Genomic DNA, 20,607 nt, shown 5'->3' with positions numbered 1-20,607 from the left:
TAGTGTGTATTGGATTTATCAATTCAAACTGCTGTACATAATAGGCTGTACACACTAAATTGCAGTGTATGAGGAATTTCTGGGTCCCAAATCGCAAGAAGATGTAAACATATCTTAACAGTGCATCAAGTATATTAGCAAAATTCTCCTTAGCAGACCAGCTAGCTTTTATTAGTGCCTGCTGTGCTGTTTGCAAGGTGCATTGCCTGTAGCCAATTGGCTTGCTACAACTCTGCTCCTGTATACACAGTATGCAGCATTTGTATATTAGCAATCTCTCTGTATGTACTCTATGTACATACAGTACAGTATACTATTAGTACCGGTATGTGTGCTGACCTGAAAATGCACTGATAAACAGCAGCGCATGCTCAGCAATATACAGCATATTTTCTCAGGATAAGTACTTCATATGTCAGGAACAGGATTTTCCAAAAATAAATCCATTTTATTCCAGTTGTGCATTTTAGTACTTTATTTAAAATCTGTGCAAGTAAACACCAAAAATGAAAACATTAAAAAATGATAATATTAATAACCATAATCATAATATAGCAGTTCACCTGCAAGAAAACAATACATATATTTATATATATTTATATACTTCTTTAAACAAGCATTCATTCTGAAGCTCCAAAAATGATTTTTAGCACTTGTACTGTGTAGAGCTTGATTGTTGGTTTTCTACTTGTAAAATAACAACATAAAGAAACAAAAACAAAACAAAAAAAACAAGTATAATGCACATCTGTTTCCAAAAGTTTAAACGGTTTCTCTTTTTTTCTTCTTTTATCTTTTGTTCAGCAGTCTACTTCTTATGACTGACAGACAAATCACATTGTTTAATGCTATGGGCTTCATGACAAAATACCTATGCTTTAAGACTCAGAAGATCCCCATGTCCAGCGTTACACAGGGACCATCCCATGCATCATCATGCAACAGGCAGTCAATATCAGACATAACACAACATGTTGCAGAACAGATTACTGTAATATTACCATGTAGAGACACATGCAAAAGAGGGACTGGAAACAAAAAGAACTTCATTTTCTTTAAAGTTATGTACAGTGTCACACAACAGTGTTAATATTTCCTCTGGGAATTTAAAACAGCTCTCTTTCATCCATACAAAATAGCTCATCTTTCATAAAGTTTTGGCTATTTACAGAAATATAGATTGCAATGAGTATGACAAGTCTTTTAAGGAAAAGAAAAGCAATGAAACTAATACCTAGGAAAATGTAAGACTTCAAAATGTAACATTTCAGCAAACTTTCTGTGGGACACAAAAAACCCTTTTGCATCTTTGACCACCCTTTGACATCCATGACCCACAAAATAGCTTTGACTTTGAGCAGACTTTAGGTGTACCTCATAGTCCACCTGGACCGGCCACCTCACGTGGATCTAACTCACTCAACCAATGTTTACACCAAAGAGACTGCACTTGTCCAGTGTATGTTAATTGGCCAAAGCTGACTGAAGAAGCTGTTGTTGTTACAGTATGCCCCTTTTAGCCAATGATTTTGTTTTTGTTTTTTAAAGTAAAAATTTACATGTTGGCACAGTTCAAATGCTACAACAACTTACACCAAGCAGTTCACCAAATAGTTGACTAAATGAATAAATTAAAGAGGCTTCAGAAAAAAAATACAAATTGTATTCAGCCCACATCACGTACCATGAAATGTGGAGACAATGTCACAGCATCAGAACATTAATCCATCGGCATTGCACCATCCCTGACTAAATGAAATTGATAATAGATTCCCATTTGGCTCAGTAATAGGGGCATCTATAATATTACAAACCTCAGCTGCAAATTTTAAATGATCATTCTTCAAAATAAAAAATGCTAGTTTCTGAGAGTGAGACACAGTCTCACAATTATAAACAAATTATTTTTCTTATTATTTATTACTTTTAGTGAAATATTGTCGAAAATATTTAAAAGTACTGTTTGGTTGCACTTCCCACAGAAAGGGATCATATTAAATGTATTCTGCAAGTAAAAAAGTGTAACATAGATTAAAATGCTACAATCAGCTTTAAGTATGTATAGAACACAAGAACAAAACAAACAAGGTCATCAAGTGGATGAAGCACAGTCATAGATAAATGGAGATGGTTGTTTCTCAACTCAGCAACATTTTATCTCTTCTATGAAACAGTTTTACATTATACATGTAAACAAAAAGCAAACCAAAAGGAAAAAGCAATGTTTTGCAAATGTCTGGGAATTGTTTCCTCCATTAGAAATAATTGCAGATTAAAAAAGGGGAGGAAAGCCAAACAGCCACAAAAAAAATGTCAATAGTCAATATACATCCACAGATTGACATGACTGTTGATTCTATCACTGGCATTTCTTGAGTGAACCATTGAGCCTCTGAGTTTCACTCTGAGGTCTCTCTGTATGATCCTCCCCACTGTGTCTAGGGGTCAGGATGTGTTCAAAGCCCTGCATGTCTGCAGGTGGTTCCTCTTTTACCTTCACCTGCACCTGACATGCTGTCCGACCCCGCTCACGCTCTTTCAACAAGTCTGCATTGCCCTTCTGTAGCATGTAGTACAAAATGGGGTTGGACCTCATCAGTCGAGGCGAGTCTGGTTGGGAGATGTCCTCGTCCCCACCAGTGGGTGTAGGTTTTGGTTTTGGAGACTGTGGTGTGCCCTGAACCCCCCAAGGTGATCCAGGAGCACTATGGCTCATGTGCCCAGCATGCAGAGACCTCGGGTCAGCTGGACCATGCAGTGGGACAGGACTACGGCTCTGGCCACCGGCTTCAGTGCTGTGCCCAGAGGGCTGATGTACCCTGCTGCCATTGAAAGTGTAGCTGTGCTTGGGAGAGCCTGTGGGTCCTCCCGGCTGAGAGAGCTCCCTCAGACAGTTGTTAGAGAGCAGGAGCTGCTTCAGCACATTAAATCCACGGCTGTCACTTGGAGGAGACTCACTGACAGGGCACCTCACCGGTGGGCTGTCTGCAACGGGAGGGCTCCGTGGACCTCTGACCTCCGGGCTGCCAGGCAAGCCAGAGGCAGAGCCATTGTTGTTGACCTTTTGGGTGTCAAGGCTGTCAGGAAGCGCACAAGTCTCACTCCCTGTGGGTTGTGCTTTTGGCTCCATGGAATATTTCCGCTTCTTAGGGATAGTTGGCCCTTGGTGCTCCTGCTGTTCCTCCTTGACGGAGACCTTCTGGGAGTTGTCTGGGGTGCTGAAGAGGACAGCCCTTGGCTGCTTTAAAAGATGGCTGAGAAGACCATCTCTAGGGATCATCTCTGGGGATATGGGTTCCTGCTTAATGACTGTCACATGAGGAAGACTAAGAGGACTGCTTCTGCTGGAGTCTGACATCATACTCTGGCTCTGTTTGACCTCCCTGTCATGGTCACTGGTGTGATGCTCCCTTCTGGGTTCAGTCTTCACTGTAACATCTCTCACAGGGCTTCTGGAGGCACCCAAGCTCTCGCAGAGGCTCGACTGCAGCTCTTGGCAGTTGCCCCGGCCTGCCTCTCGTTTCCTCTTACCTCCCACTTTGTCTTTGTTGGTGGCATTTCCCAGGAGAAGCTGGAGTACTGTCCGTCTTTCCAGAAGATTCTCAATTTCAGAAGTGGACTGCGAGGACTCGGGCCGTCGTGGGGGTATTAAGTAGGCCCCTTCAGATCTAGGTGAGGGGCTCTGCTGAACTGGTGCTGTGAGTCTATCCAGTAAAGTCACACTGTGATCAAGCTTCATTTCCTGAGGGTGCCTCTGGACAGAGGGCATGGAGGTTTTGAGTGGTGGGGATGAGCTTGCACTTTGTTTTCCAGACTGGGCTAAATTCTGCAGTAATTTACTGGCACTAAAAGCGGGCTCGGTGACACTTGGCTCACTTGGGAAGGATTTGTTTTTACACAGATCTAAGGGAATGGACTGTGAATGAGAAGAGTCATATAAACTGTAAGGGGAGGAAGTACTGCTGGTGTCTTTGCCATATGACAAAGTGGGTAAGATCAGGGGACTTTTGCTAACAAGTCCACATTGAGGACTGAGAGTCCTTATTTCCTCACACCTATTAACTACAGTCTGTCTGGCCACTGGCGCCCTGCTAACCTTGGGGATTATGACTGGGTGCAAATCTGGATTATCCAGACTTTTGTTTACATTCCCGTTATTTTTATGATCTAGCAGCAACTGCAAAAGTGTAACCTTGTGATGGGGCTTCATTTCAGGGTTACTTTCAAGCTCTCTGTCTTTGCTGTAAACTGCAGAGGGTGGAGGAGGTTCAGGCTTCCACTTGTTTATCAGACCCTCAGTTATTCTGTCTAAAGCTGGGGAGGAGGAGGTGGAGGAGGAGGCCGAGGAGGCGGCCGGTGGGGCACTGACCCTCCTGCCCTTTAGAGAGAGGTCTATTGGGGAGCAGCTGGAGCTGCTGCTCTCGGCGTCACTGCTGTCTTTGAGGAAGCTGCTGTCTGGACTCGAGTGCCCCCCTTCAGAGAGCACAGACGAGCCCCGGTGAGATGTGGCGCTCAAGTCACTGCGCAGGTGGCCCTGGCTGTTGAGCTGATGCTGTGTGTTGTGGTTGTTGAGCAGCTGCAAAAGTAAACTGCTGCAGTTTTGAGACGGCCTGCTGGCGAAAGGTCTCTCAAAGGGCCGCCGCTCTCGGAACGGAAGCAGTGGCCGAGGGGAGCCCGCTGTCCTGCCAGGCCCTGGAGGAGTCCCACTTGTACTCTGCCTGCTGGACGCTGATGCCATGGGGGCCGATCCGTTTTTGGCTTGTAAGGAGCTTACAGTGTCTGATGTGGTCGTCTGTTTTGTGTCCTGCGTTTTATGCGTGGCCATGGCTGCCAGCCTCTCGCTTGCTGACCGCCCAGCGAGCTGTGCTTTGAGGGCTTGCTCACGAGAGTACTGTTGCAAGTGAGCTTCGCTGGACAGCAGAAGAGCCAGCTGACTGCAGGCCACACTGGGTCGGGGGGATGGGGCCGGACTGGACCTAATGGTCACCAGGTTGGCCACCGCTTTCAGCCGTTCTGCACAGGAGAGCGACTCCGTGGAGGAGGACTGGGCGTTTTTCTGCAGCACCTTTGGCGACTCACTTTGCCTCTCTTGGCTGGCCCGCCTGCGCTGGTAAGGCACACTGTTGCTGTGGTTCTGGACTTTGTTCTTCTTCATCAGGCCCTTGAGGCGACTGGAGGCCGACTCACGGCACGGTCCGGCCTCTTTCCCGTCCTCTGCTGGGCCCTTGTTTATGTGGCCGCTGGCCTCTTGCTGCTGCACCTGCTGATGCTTCAGACTCTGCACGAGCTGCTGTGACAGGGCCACATTCTGGAGCCTTGAGCTGAAGGACTGCAGCAGGGACGCCAGCAGCGTGCTCTCGCCTTTGCACTTCGCCGAGCCGTTAAGGGCAGCGGCGTGCTCCTCCAACTCTCTGTGTCTCTGGCCATTCAACTCTGCCGGGGGCGTCGGCCTCTTCCTGCTCTCGTGCTCCATCCAGGCCTCGGACCTCAGCAGCCGGGCCTTCTTAAGGTGCTGGGTGACCCCAGTGTGGGGTGCGGTCCTCTCCGGCTCGGTGCCTTGTGGCGGAGGGGCATGGTTAGGCTGCCCTTGGCCTGGTGCAGGTGCTTTGCTGTTGCCTTGCTCCTGGTTGCCGTGCCCAGCCTGGCATCTCTGTGTAGCTGTGGCAGCCTGGCCTCCGGTGACCTGATGCATGAGTAGGCCTTCGAGATAAGTTAGAACAGCAGAATCTTGGTGCGTCTCAGGGCCAGGTTCCTCCCCATGAGTCATGTTCAACACTATAGTCTCTAATATGGTTCGCCACCACGACAGAGAAATAAAAAAATAAATAAAAATATTTTCCTCTTCTTTGTCCTTTTTAAGCTAGGAATCGGTGATTTTAAAAGTTACAAAAGGTACAAAATGTAATGATAGGGATGTTTTTTGATCCAATCTTGAAGAACAAAAGGAGCATGCATCAGATTTTTTCACAGATTAACCAGATGACCTTGTGTGCGTCATGACTGTCCACTGACGAGGGAAGTTCATGTGGATTTGTTACAGCCCCCGGAAAGGATTGAACAGGGGCATGTCAGAGCCTCCCCTGTGAAATTCCATGGCAGCCGCCATGCGGTCAGTCTGCCCCAAGGCTTCAGGGATGTCTGTGAAGATCCTCATCCACAGCCTAACCTCCTGACCACTGGCTCACCCACAGAAGAACCTACAAGACAAAAACAATTGAGCATGAGAAACCCTGGGCAATGACAGAGTAGCACTTCATACAAAGGATCAAGCTGCCAAACATTCCTGCAACGATTGCATTATTTCACTTTATTGCTAGCCACTCTTTTCTCCCTTGCAATTTGATTAATTCAATTTGATAACAAAATAAATTGTGTGCCCACATTAGCTAATAATGTTTGGTCTTTTAGGCTGTCTCAAACCTTTTCCCACAATGAACAAAATACTGAAATTGATATTAAAAAAAATATTTTAAAAAAGACTGACAAATAATACTATGGAATTCAGCAAGGTTTTCAGTAAAGCAGATTTACAAACAGGTTTTCTTCCAAAGAAATAAGAAATGCCTTTCCCCCTCACTGCTCTGGAGGGTATGTGTGAGTGAGGACACAGGCAGGCAGTTGGGATCTAGCCCTAAAGCAGTACATTAAATGTGGGTCTGTTCTAGCATGCATGCGCTGGGCCTTCCAAGAGCTCGTTTCCCCTCTCATGCGAAAGATCTTGGCCAGGGATTAGTCCTGAGCACGCACTTACGTGCACACTGTCACTGCACTCACTCACTCGCCCTTTCCTTCCCCAGCTGCCACACGCATGAGACCAAGGTCTGCCGAGGACTCTAGGGTAGGGTAAACAAGGTCATGGCTAAAGGAGCAAGTTCATAACCTACAATTAGCCCACTGCTTATTGTGACCACTGGCAATGAGGTATAGGAATTAGAGACTTCGAGACTAGAGGCTCATAATGGCTACAACTATAGACAAGTGAAAGACAAAGAGATTTGATTGATTGGCCAGGTATTAAGTGAAACAACAAGACAGTGTAATCCTTGCAAAGATGAGATGTTTTGACAGAACTGGTGCCAAGATAACCCACTTGAATGCCAAGAATAAGACTACTCCTTCATATGCACGTTAAAAGCAAAAAAAAAAAAGCCCATATAGGCCAAGACTGATGTCCGACTCATTGAACCAAACATGATTGGAGAAGGTCCAAGTTTTCAATGTTTCAAAGTTATTACGAGAAAGAGACCATGAAACCACAGCAAGCAGAGGCCCTTGTGTACGAGTGCCAGTGTGCCACTTATAATACCATTTAGGTCTGAGTCACAGACCAGGCTATTAGAGGGTGAGCCTGTGTGCTGTGACCCTGTGTTGATGCTGTGTGTGCATGCCTGGGTCTATGTGTGTGGACGTTTATGGAGAGGAAGCAGATCAGTGTGCTTGAGGTCACGCCCCCTCATGCTCCCATTCCCTCCTCTGCGGTCACCCCCACCCCTCCACTCCCCCCAGAGCTGTGTCAGCGCCTACCTGCTGCCTCCCTGATAACCCACCACCAGCTGTAGCCCACACGCAAACACCAGTATTGTACTCCCTCTCTCTCTCTCTGTGTGTGTGTGTGTGTGTGGGTGTACTCTGCCCTAAAAGTGGTTTGGTTTACTCCAAAAAATGCTCTACATTTCCAAACTGTAACAATCCTTGTTGTTGTTGTTGATGATCATGCCACTGAATCTAGCATCTACCTCAAAATCAAATGAGGAGGCGATACACAATGTAGAAGCACGTGAGCCTGAAATTAGGAAGAAGACTGTGGCAGTTGATTTGAGTTCATAGCAATAACTAACCTCCTGACAACTTTGTGGGGAACGGCAGCCATTTGAACTATCATTACACTGATTTTGCAGCCCATGGTTTAGCCCAGTAAATTGGATATCTTTGTCCTTTACCACTGACCCTGGCAATTAACCCACACATCACAAAAGTAAGCAATTAAAACCACTCACGAGGGAGTTAAATGACAGCATTTCAGCCCAGTAATTAAAGGCTTGGGAGACTTCGCCAGAAACCGAGGGTGATCTGTTAAGGTGGAATAATAAGCCTGTGGCTCCCCGTGACAAACTAGGCCAACTCTGACACTGCTTAATGGTCAGCCCATCTTCAGAGCAGCCCATTGGGTGGGCTCTACCACTAATTGGCACCTGAACTTGCAGGTTCGACAGAGAGCATCTGAGTGGAGGGGAGACCTTAAGGCCTTGTCAAGCTGCCGCCCTGCATGACAGAGGTACTTGACAACAACCCCATTCCCTTTAACGAAAAGGCTAAAGAAGTCCCAAAACAAACCTGCCCACTGCAGAAAGACCAATTGAGGCCAATCATGAACACACATCCTTCTGTTGTTGTCGTGTTTTTAGAGTTACGAGAGATCAGCTTGTGTCCTAGCCAGTTTAAATGGGATTAGAGGGTTTTAAATACACACTGAACTGTCTTGGTCATACAGTGTTCTGTATAGAATTATAGTCTCAAACCACCCTCATATACTCTCAATTTCTTCAGAAATTAAATGTAACCATTAAACTATCAATTTCACTTTATAATAATAGTAATATATTTCATAATATTTTAATGGTGATCAAAAATGTCATATCTGTTAGATATGCCAGTGCTCACTATTCAGCTCATATTTCTGTCATCACTACAGTATGCCATCATGATGAGTGCTTAACTGTAGTCAACTCTAAAAGAGAACTCAGAGATTTTTTGTTAGATGAGTGACCTGATTAAACAAAATGGTAAAAATGATTTTGATATCTGGTTTGAAAGTCCCACTTTGTAGGCCAGAGGTGTTAAGATTAATTGAGCCCCAAAAAAGTAGCAGATAATAAATGACATCCCCCTCATCCAGAAATTGTAATCCATTTGTGCTATTTAAAATGCATGATGAAGCAAAAAAAACCTGCAATATCCCCCATTTCAATTCAAGGTCATTCCTCCTCACTGCTGAGTCTCTCTAGTTGATGCAACAGCTGGCGCCCATACAAGGCATTAGGTTATAATAAAAAGTGACAAACCTGCCCTTGTTGGTGTGGATCACGTTTAATACCTGACAACTCTTGCTTAGCATATGTGGCCCGGGTATTAGAGATGTCTCAAGGTTAGATTTGATTTACAAAGCCCCAGCTAGGACTCAGAAAAGACAGCCACAGCTGCCTCCGTAAAACCAACAATAAGACTGGCTTGTTAGACCGAGACGCAAAATCAACTCGCATAACTGCAACAAGCGCATTCCTGAGATAGCGTTCAGTGACTCAGTCAATCAGGGCCATGCACCACGCAAACTAGGTCACAGTGACCTACTTCCAAAGGAGCATGACGGGCATCACGCATCAATGTTTTCACTGATGGAGCACGCCCCTCTTTGTGGATTTGCCAATTACAAAGCAAGACTTGAGCAAGTTGGGTGGGGGTTGGAGGTTGGCAGTGTTGAAAAGAAAAAGAAGAAAGGCCTGAGCTTGACCTACATACACATAACCTAAACATGTCTCCTGGTCCTTTGAAAAGGACTACCCTCCCCCTCATAAGTCAGTTGTGAGGAGTAAAACTAAGCACACACTCTATTCACTGGAATCTAAATATTACAGAGAGGTTACTTACCCCTCGGACAGATTTAGCACGAGTGTGTGTGTGTTTTTAACATCAGGAACCACAGCTCTTCGTTGCACTGTACTGTACTGCACACATATGTGACCGCTTTGTCCCATCCATTTGGGTAACAGGGGGAGAATGGAATGGATAGTGAATAAACCCCAAAGTCACACCACAGGAAGCCATGCGACCAATCCACCACACGGTGCCTTGGCTGAGAAATGTGTCCAGCAGAATAAATATTTGTGTTTTCTAGCCTAGATGAGGAACACTTGTGTTTCCTGAGGGGCAAATGGAAGTGTTAATGGGAAATAGTGTGTTAATGGGAAACTGTTTGTCTGGGATGTCCCACGATAGCACTCCGTGTTCCTTCTCATAACTTAATGGAGGTGCCTGCCATGCTGCATGTGCTCAACAGAATTGGAGGGCCTCATTATGAAGGACACACCCTCTCAGGAAAGTGACCATTCTGACCTAAATTAACTAAAAAAGGTCTACGTGATTGAACAGGATGCATAAAGATATACAAAATTTTCCTAGCAATATCTTACCACTCTTCAAGGCAATGCACTGTACATCAAATAACTTCATTAAGGCATTTGACTTACATAATAAACTAAGGGGTTTATCCATATCTAACAGCAATCAAAGATGTAGCGCTGGAACAAGAGCAAACCAATGCTTTTACATGTCCACATCAAGCTTTAGGAGGGTCAGACAGGCACTAGTAGCTTCATTAGGTCTGGCATCACAACACACGGTGGGAGTGAGAGCCTTAACAGAGACCACATCAGGGACGCGGCCAGTTTGTGGTGGCATAGAACACTGCATTGCTTTCATCCCATAGCTTCCTTGGAGCATCGCCTTCTCAAATCCACTGTAAAGATCAGATAGAACGCCATATAGGAAAGCCTTAGGCTGGATTGTTTACAAATTTGATAATTGCCTCAATGTCCAGAATCACACAATATTTTGTTATGCTGCAAAGCAGTCCATTGATCCACCAGACAAATAATCAAAAATTAGCAACGTGACTGCACTGTTCATCATGCATGGTGTCCATTATTATGTGGACAGTTAATTTAATTCCATTTGGGCTTAGTTTATAATGATTATTGTCTCCCAACATCTAATGGGTGGTGTCAGTAGATGCATAGCAATATTTTAGAATAGTTGCTATCTTTTAAATTCTTTTCTCTCTTCCAAATATTAATTGTTTGATAGCATCATCAATCCAAGATGTGGCCTACATCCCATCTTACGCCTTTGTTGCACAGTGTCTACATGTGTGGGTAGTTAAATAACTTTTAAATAAAATAAATTATCTAAAAAGAAAATAAAATGGTCAAGGTCAACTTTGAGTAAGAAAAACAATATTAAATATAAAAACTAAAATTAAAAACTTAGATAATTCTTTTCATAATTCATGCATGAAAGCTACAGTAAGTATTCCTCTGAGGAGATAAATCACATGACCACTCTGCAGTTCAGGTCTACGTGTGCCAGTCATGAACGGCTTAGTGGCATCAGCAGCCATTCCTGTTGGCTGAGGATGATGTAACCAAGCTTTCTTGGCTTGTTATCCAGACATGCAGGTGGCCAGGTCACTACTCAACCTTACTAGCCTGGTCACTGTGGCCTATATCTTCTGCAGGCACATACTGAACCTCCTTCATCCCTCACTTCAAAACCATTAAGCTTATGTGCCTTAGCATTTAGTATCTTGTAACTTGTAAATATACTGCACTAAATATACTGCACTCAGGCTTTCCACAGCCTTTGCCCTTGTTTGTGTGGATCACCAACATTAAACATCAAACTCAAGGACATTTCAAGAACTTTCTAGGTCCAATTACCTCAAGTTCAAAGAACCAACACCTCATGGTAGATCAAAGTTAATTACTATTACAACACTGAGATTTGTTATAATAAGAACTGGCAGGCTTTACAAAACCTCACAAACAGTACTTAAAAATAGAGAGTCTTGAATGTGTGGGCACTTCTCAACTCAATTGTGTTCTTGTGTTACCTTCATGGCAGACTATGTGGTATCTTGGCTTTTCTTACACAAAATGTATGAACACTTTCAATGACCCAAGTCTATTTTCAAAATCTTCCAAGGTCTTGATCCCCCCCCTCCCCCCCCTCAAATTCACTTAAAGGGATGTCAAAGCCCTGTGGATTGCCCTGTGTTATGACTCACCATTGGCGGCTAATACTTTGTGTGGTCTGAAAAACAACCCAGACATCTGTGCTCTGTTCTTCTCCTATTCATGTGCCTTCACCTACTGTTCTCCCTTCACTCCTTCCAATGCCTACACACCAGAATGGGTCTTATGGATGTCAAGCCATCTGACCTGTCCGTGTCTGGCCCTGATTTGTCGACTTCAGGACATAAATGAGAGGATCTCCTCACCAAAACACTCAGTAGCCATGGAGGGTTAGTGGGAGTCTGATGCTAAAAGATAGCAGGGTGCTGAAACAGCTGCAACATATTTGATGAGCTCCAGCTCTCACAGATGTTAATAATTCATGTGCAAAATCAATGACATTGATTCTTGACCTGGGATTATGACCAAGGTAAGAGTGACAAACGCATGGGTAGTACAGTGAACTAAAACTACAAAAAAGCCAAAAGTTTGCTAGTGTGTCAAACAAGAGCACCTCATGATGCTAGCAAATGATATGCATCAAAAAAGCTGACTTGTCATTTAAGCCCGCTGTCTTTTGATGAGTTATAAGGTTATGAGTTTAATCATTCAATCAAATTAGACACGGTCTTTATCCTTCTGCTTCTCAATGAGCCTCGTCCACCTCCACTCAGACTTGCTTCAGACGCTGCTTGTTCTCTAACTTTGACCAGGACATTAGAACGCCGAGGCCCCAGCGATACGGGAGTGTTGTGTTTCCCCTCACACCAGAGGTTAGGCGAGCCTGGCGTGGCTTCACTCGGCGATGCTAGCCCAGACACACAGTGTATAGTATAGTCCTGCCTTTTTTTTCTTTTCCGGGACTGAGATGCCAAGCACAGGTACAGTGTAGTAATCAATTTGCACTGCAGGCAGGGAGACTGTGTCTGAATACTAATGTGCCTTTGCTCCCCACCACCACCACCACCACCACCTCTGTCTCTCTACACCCCCTCTGTCTCTCTTCCTGCACTCCCTCCCTGCCCCTCTCTCTCTCCCTCATTGACACTTCCCCTATGTGTTCCGCTCCTAAGCAGGGTAGGGGGCAGCAGCCTTGTCTCTGTGCACAGATAACTACCAGCACTAATAAACTGTGTGAGCACCAGGATTAGAGGACTCTGTCAGCACAACTCAGCAGTGAAAAGCAGCTAAGTGAACGCACAACAAGGTCAACATTAAACCTGTGGTCACCCGGCCACCTCTCTCTCTCTCTCTATCTCCCTCTCTCTTCCCCCTCCCTCCCCAGGCTCACTTTTTTATCTCATCTACACTTATTCCCTACATACACACACACACACACACACACACTCTGTCTCTCACTTCTTCTTATTCACTCTATCCTTCTCTCTCACACACACACACAAAATAACACACACACAAAAGGATGCCATTTCTATTCACCTCAAACCAATACACACAGCCACCCACAGTCACGAGAACTTGCATCATTCACCCACACACACACACACACTCACACACACTCACACACACACACACGCCTCCATCAGCATGAGATAATTCATCATATTTTACTACTGACGGCTTTTTACCTCGGCTGAGCGATATTGCATCCTGGCGAAGTGACAACAGCAAGACACATGGCCAGGCTCCTACATCCTAAGGACACTTGCAGTCTCCCCCCACATCCCCCCCTCCTCTCTCTGCCTCAGTGGCTGCAAGAGCTGCTCCAACTCCACAGAGGTGGGTTTTAACCCCAGACGAGTGGACACGGCCATGGTCAGTTCTTTCTTTCTTGATATGCACTCCAACACAGCCCCCCCACCCCCCCCCACCCCCCGTTGTGGCACACACCTCTCTCTCTCTCTCACACACACACACACACACACACACACACACACACACACACACACACACACACACACACACACACACACACACACACACACACACACACACACACACACACACAAACAAAAAACCCAAGGAAAAAAGCTAAGCCAGACCGAAATGCTTGAATGGGTAAGACCTCGATTGCTTCAGCATGCCCTAGAGCTTTGAGCGCTCACAGAGAATGGCATTTAAAGTCTTTTTTAATTTGCCAGGGAAGATAAGGACATTCCCTGACAAATCACAGCATGTGCTACTAATTATTTGGACAGCAAAGCTTTTTTTAAACCATTACAGCTGAACAAATACATGTGGGATTCATACATGAAAGGCCTTTCAGGCATCAGGTCGGAGTCATCTAAACCATGTGTTTCTGTACATGTTTAAAGATTTATTGACTAAAGATTATAAAAGCTGAGCATTGACTAACTAATGTACATAATTAGTGTTGCAATTAAGCAGATCAATATTTAGCAAAAACTGCACCAAGAGCAAAGACATTGAGAAGTTAAGTTAAGTCATTGCATTGAGAATGACAAGTTAAGTCATTGCATTCAGGCAGCAGTTTCCTTTCTCCTATCTCTCCGCATGGTAAATAAACATGTTTTCAGGGCCTGCACGGCAAACGCAACCAAACTGCAAATCCACAACCTTGCTAAATAATTAGTTTCTCTCTGTTTGGGTCTAATCTAATTCCATCTAAATTATGTTGATTGAATGCCAAATTCATTTATCTGTTTGTCAGTTTGTCAGTCACTTTCTGGTGATTCAGCACTTTAATTACCCCGGGCTGAGTGGAGATGGAAAGTGCACACGAGGAAGGCGTTTTGGGTGGCTGTGAGTGAAAGGGAGAGCCTGTCAGGCTGTGTGGGGAGAGAGTTAATATAGCGTATTATCCATCATGCCCTGCTGGAGGAGATTGTGGGGGTGGGAGGGCAGGGGCGGGAGAAGGGGGAGATGGATGCCAGGACTGCTTGCCTTTGCAGAACTAGAGGAGCTCCATCATGTACATAACGAGCGTGATTATCAGTTTTAAACGAGAGGACTCAACCTCCCCGTGGCTGTCTCCCCCAGCCGCAAGAGAGTGTGCGCGGAGAACAACGGGCGAAAACGAGGAAAAAGAGGGAGAATGATGGGAGGGAGGCGGTGCAGGAGTGACACAGAGAGATGAAAATAAATGCAAATGAAGGAAATGGAGAGAATAAAGGTGGAGGAAAATAAGCAAAATCAAAGCCCTCATAACAATCGGCTGCTTGGAGCCTGCACTGGCTGTGTCGCATTAGGGAGCAAGGGGGAGACAAACAGCAGCAAAACACTTTTTCACAAAGGTGGGGGCAAAGCAGGCGGGAGGCGGGAGGGCTGGCAGTGCCAATAGCAATGCCCTTGACTTAGTGACATGAAGGGGGTGGAGGGGGGGGCAAAGCTGTCATGTGACACTCTTGTCATTGGCCACCTGGCAGATCCTCCACCTTCTCACGACCTCATCCTCCAGTGACCTGCAGCGCTCGTCTGGGTGCGGCGGGGGTGGGGGGGATGGGGGTGGGGGGTGGAGTCAGAGGGGGTGCCCCCCCCCCCCTCTGCTCTGACTGTGGGAAGGTCGAACAGGTCACTGTGTCCTCATCTGTAATCCGCTGCCATTCGTCAGCAGCCGGGGCCAGAGGAGCCAGCCTCGCTACAAGCAGAGAATGCCCAATTAGGCAGCTGTCACACAAAGCAAAGCAGAGGCTGCAACTGAAAAAAGGGAAGAAATCATCCCTACACACACGCACACACACAAACACACACACGCACACACACGCACACACACACACTCGCACACACACACACTCGCACCCCTCCCACTCCCCCGCCGCACCCCCGATGCTGACTGTCTGTCAAAGGGGACACGCAGCTGTGGGTGCCAATTACAGCGACATGTTAACCATTTCCCTTCAGTAAGGGAGGAGTCACCCTCCTTCCTCCCCCCAAGCCTGGGACTGCTCTGGCCTCTCTAGGGGCTGTTTTTGTGGGGTCTCTGAGGCACAACGCCCTCCACCCCCCGCACCCCCATCCCTTCTTCCTCACACCACTAGGCAGTCATGATCGCTGAGGAGAGCTGTCTTGACTTAAAAAAATACTTGGCTTTGACTGGAGCTATTTTTAGAAGCAGCTCAAAGATAATTCTTCTCGATGGCTGATGGCAGATTTCTCATCTCAATCTGTTGTATGCGCACTGGTGTGCATGCAACACAATATTTTATCTAGCAGAGAAGAAAGAAAAAGCTACACAGTTACCCATCTCTGACAAACCCCTCCCCAAACTCTCTCTCTATCTCACACACACACACAAACACACACACACACACACACACACACACACACATTCCCTCCAACAGTATCAGACTGTTCCAGTCGTGGAACTTCACACCCACGGAGCTGACGCAGCACCCAGGACGGCGACACACACGGAGTGTGAAAGAGGGAGACAACTGGAGAGCTGATCTCACCTTGGCCCCTGGACCTCTCCAGCAGCTCCCCTCTCCACCTCTCCACTAATGTCACAATACCATTCTCCCCCTCTCTCCCTCCCTCTCTCTCTCACATTCCCTGTCTCTATCTATCCATCTCTCGCCACATGCCCCAGAAAGAGAGGAGCAGTGCAGCTACAGAATGTTACAAGTTTAATCAGAGATAGATGAGGGTGCTGGAAGGGAGACGGAGCTGACTCTGGGCTGAATAATCTCTCCTCTGCTTAATTAAATGATTGAAGAAAAGCCAGCACATTAAAAGGAAGAGTGCGCCTGGGTCCTCTGCCTTTTCCCTGGATGGGGGCGGATGGAGAGAGGGGGCAGGTGGAGAGGTAGGTGTTGGGGGAGGGAGAGGGTTCAGAAGAAAGTGAAGTCTCACTAACAGCCATCCGAGCCAACAGCACAAGCTCGGGGAGAATGTGAGGACTATCTCAAGGATACAAGCGGGCTCTGACAGAACAAGGGGCTCTGCGGTTTACGTGCTTGAACAGCTGTACATGCTCATGCTTAAATGCTGATGGTGTACATCTTGGAGACTCACTACAAAGTGAGCTCATCAGCAGAATTCACTGTTTCACTGAGAGGCCTGGCTAGGAAGTTTGTATATAAAATCAAGGCATTACTGCTCAAGACACTCATTTCACTTTATTTTCACTGGGATGTATATTTACATTTACCAACAGTATACAATATAACTCACGTCCAATGCATGTTCACTAAGAACTAACTCAAAAGATAGAATAATTCAAGGGGACTGGTCTAAGATCAGTCTCATTAGGACTCAATCAAACCCCCCTTATCACACTGATGACCTCATGAATGTATGTGTCAGTGTGCTCTGCAGACAAAGGGTGTGTTGAATATTTTACGCACAAGATTCTGATGGAGGTCAATCAAAGTCACAGAGCGGAGGGAGTCGAGGTGACCTTTGTTTCACAAGAACTTCTGCAAGCGGAAAGTTGAGCTGAGAACTTGAAATAGATGTGTTGACAACGCGCGGAGGAGGGGAGCAGGGCTTGCGTGTTCGTCTTCTCTCTGCGGCCCGTTTTTGCTCTTCAGACGCTGAGTGGAGCATCATGAATAATACATGGCGAGAGCCAAAACCGCCGTCCCAGTTTAAAAGCCGATTCGCTCGCAAATGGCTTGTTTTCCTGGCCAATCACAGCCTCGCCTCTTTATTGACGTGGCGTGTACAAAGATAATGCTTGTTTCCAGTTGAGAGAGTCAGGCAGGCATTCAGTTTGTAAATGGTCCCCATGTGTACCATTCCAATTGCTGTGCTCTAGCCCTGGGATCTGACTGGATTGTGCCACAGTGTGGGATGTTATAGGAAACTCTGTTGTGCCTTAAGCTCTAATAAAACAACATGAGTAAGACTGGGATGGCACAATAGTTGTAAGGCACGGCTGTCCTAAATTGGACTGTGCTCTCAAAAAAGAGACCAAGAACTTTTATTTCCCCATGAGCCATGCATTATTGTTTACAAATAATATTAAAATAAGATGGCTGTTTGTGTTTTCTCCGCTTCTGACAAGGGCCGCGTCCCAATTGGATCTCATAAGGCCCCCCTTAATTTGCAATTATGTTCTCACACTTCCCCATGCCAACCTCTGAGGGCTGAGTGTGCCCTATTTCTCATCCGGCGAGCAGGAAGGGGCCCTCCCTGCTACATCTGCATCTTTGGAGTCCTCTGCAGTAAAAATGATCACTGGAGCGCACCTTTAGATAGTCAACGGCGCCACCCGTTTAGCCATTTACAAGATGGTTCATCCGTTTCATCCAAGAAGAAACTCGGTACAGTGAAGCCAGACAAGGCAATGCTATTTGTATTGCTTTGGAACTGAACCAAATGACCTTGGTGTTAACACAATGGTTCTCTATTCTCTCCTAGTCAAGCTACAGATGTTTTAAGGATGATATCTGCTCATCTGTTTCGTGGCTTATTGTACTCCTGTCCACCTCTGCTTTATCCTTCCTGGTTAGCGCTCTTCTGGCCTAGCTGAAACGAGGGCTAGTGGCTGTTGAGTCAGTTTCCTCTCCCTCATCACATTCCCTGCTGGCTGCTTCTCTTGTTCTTCCAGCTCAGGTTGGGCTGGACTGTGCCGTGGCGTGGTCTCAGAAGAGCTGACGACACTCTTTCCCTTTCGCTTCAACCGAAATAATAATAAGCACTTTTGAAGGACTTGAAAAAGACAAAAGTAATGACAGCAACTCTGGGGGAAGGTAGCAGTCGAGCCGCCTGCCACAGACGGATGGGCAGGAGGGGCGCGGACCTGTCACCAGTGGCAGGGCTCAGTCTTCCCTGTCGCTAATTAGCAGAAATGAAGCCGGATTAAAAAGTTAATGGGGGGGATGAAAACAGCATGAGCCATCGAGCGGAGGCCTTGCTGTGGACTTCACAGAGGGCCTGTCCCTTTAAGGGAGTGTGTGTGTGTGTGTGTGTGTCTCCTCTCTCGTCGTTTTCATGGCGGCTGCCCTCTCCCTCTCAGCCTATGTGTCAACAACAAAGCTGTTTTCAAAGCTCTCTCAGTGCCACCAACTCCGTGTGCCCTAACTGACAGATGACCATGTCATCTGCTGCCACGGCGTGTCCTGTGGAGTGACGATCGGTGAAGCCCCAGCGTGCCCTGCCCTGTCCTGCCCCGTGATGGCTGGAGAAGCAGCAGCCCAGCGGCCCCTGCCACGCGGCAGAAGTTCTCCAGCAGGAGAGGAGCACACAGTGCAACAGAGAGGCTGTTTACCCAACTCTCAGGGGGAGACATAACTTCAACTGCAACCCTACCTCCGCTCTACTCCACACACACACACACACCCCCATATCAACACACACACACACACACAGCCTCCCTTTCGAGTTGTTGCAGAATGTCACGGGGTGAATGTACGCGACCTTGAGGCGCTGCTGTGCCTCAGCGAGGGTTGAGCTGCCTGCAGCCGTCCTTGAACTGCATGTGCAAGACAAAAAAGGAAATGGGGGAAAAGAGAAGCTTCCCCTGCGCCCAGATAGAGATCTCCAGCAGCCTCTCTCCCCCAGCTGCTTCTTTTATCTTGCACGATGGAGGGCGAGGGGAAAAAAATGTCCTGGTGAGGGGTGGATGCTTAAGATGAAACGTAACAGTTCTCTAAAAGGTCAGGTCGTCTACGTAGTCATTAAGCTGCCATTTGCTTGCTTGCAACTGAGAGTGAAATGATATATCTGGAATTGAGTTTTACCTGCTATATTTGGCAGCATTTCAGAGAGAGAGAGAGAAAGTTTCCCATTACGGGATGGTATTTTAGAGGTTATGCAACTTAACGAATGAAATGTGGGGTGGACAGCGCTGTGGCAAAAAGGTTCCGGTCACCATAAAAGACAAATCTCAGATTGAGTGAACACCTCAGATCACACCCTTGGAAGAGTCGAAAAGAGTGGAGCAGAGACCAGCACTCCATCCAGACTTGAGTTTCCTTCATCCAGTGGACTAAATAATCTAAACACATACTGCAAATCAACACACAGGGGTAGGGACACGTTGCGGAGAGGGTGGAGACTAGGAGGGTACCTAACTGCCTTGGAATAAACAAAGTTTTTTTTTACGATGTGAATGATGACAGCTTCCCAGAGGCCCGGGCCCCGTTCCGAGGAAGCGTGGGGCCCTACCCTTCATTGGATGTAACTTTATCTCCTGCCGGAGTGCTGCCACACTTGTACCCAGCTGTTCTTGTCCTGTACTTGGGTGTGCTCCTCTCTCCGCAGAACCATCTCAGGTTCCGCCCCGGGAGAGCCATCAAGAAGAAGGAGACCTGCACTGAATTTTCCGACCAGCCCTTTCGTACATACACACTGGTGACACATGCTCTATGCCTTTGGCTTGTTTCTTAAATGTTTATTTTTTTTTTTTAAATGCACATCACCATCACCCAACAACTTTTTTGACCTGTAAGCATGTCTTCTATTTGACATGATTCTAAGAGGTCACAGCCGCATAAGTGTTGTGGTCTCAGAAGCGTTTAGCTCCGAGAATGCTCAAATTGTATGGCAAGCACGTGTGTCATTTCTCAGAGCGGCCTCTCCTCTTCTTGGGGGTCTGACCAATGTCCTGGGCTTTGCGTCACAGGTACATCTGAGAAAAAGCAGCACACTCTCTGCCATGCCCATCACTCTTAATTTAGCTTAGTGAAATCAAAATAGGTGAAGCTCTCCTAGTGCCAAGTCATGCCAGTTAGGGGGAGGTATTTGCATACGGCAATGCCACGGACACCTGCCAGGGACCTTGAGAAGGACCAGGGGCAAGAGCAGAACCTTCACAGCAGTGACAGCACACAGAGACTACACAAGGTCAAGGCAATAACACTGCAGAAACAGAATCCTCAGAGACAGGCAGGGCAGACTCATGACATTACGCCACTAAAAACCCTTTAGACACAGACTATTACCAAACACAGCC

At 46.5% G+C, this 20,607-nt stretch overlaps 1 protein-coding gene across 3 annotated transcripts in view; it reads right to left on the bottom strand.

Annotated features, from left to right (window-relative positions):
* Window positions 1-494: 494 nt before the first annotated feature.
* Window positions 495-20,607, bottom strand: part of nrip1a (nuclear receptor interacting protein 1a) — a 31,335-nt gene continuing 11,222 nt past the window's right edge. For 2 of the 3 annotated variants that reach the window (XM_076281877.1, XM_076281878.1), the window contains exon 2: window positions 495-6,197. In XM_076281877.1, the coding sequence (XP_076137992.1) occupies window positions 2,360-5,767 (3,408 nt within the window). In that variant the 5' untranslated portion in view covers window positions 5,768-6,197 and the 3' untranslated portion in view covers window positions 495-2,359. Of the gene's footprint in view, window positions 6,198-9,062; window positions 9,158-20,607 lie in introns of those variants that run through there. The other variant, XM_076281879.1, reaches the window with a different exon arrangement.

The sequence above is a fragment of the Alosa pseudoharengus genome, unplaced genomic scaffold (assembly GCF_046254945.1).
Source record: "Alosa pseudoharengus isolate Yale_2024_CS ecotype anadromous, Long Island Sound unplaced genomic scaffold, YU_APseudo_1.1 YU_APseudo_1.1_scf_13, whole genome shotgun sequence".
Classification (NCBI taxonomy): Eukaryota; Metazoa; Chordata; class Actinopteri; order Clupeiformes; family Clupeidae; genus Alosa; species Alosa pseudoharengus.
Note: the sequence above shows the minus strand (reverse complement) of the source record. Positions and strands in the feature narration are given on the sequence as shown.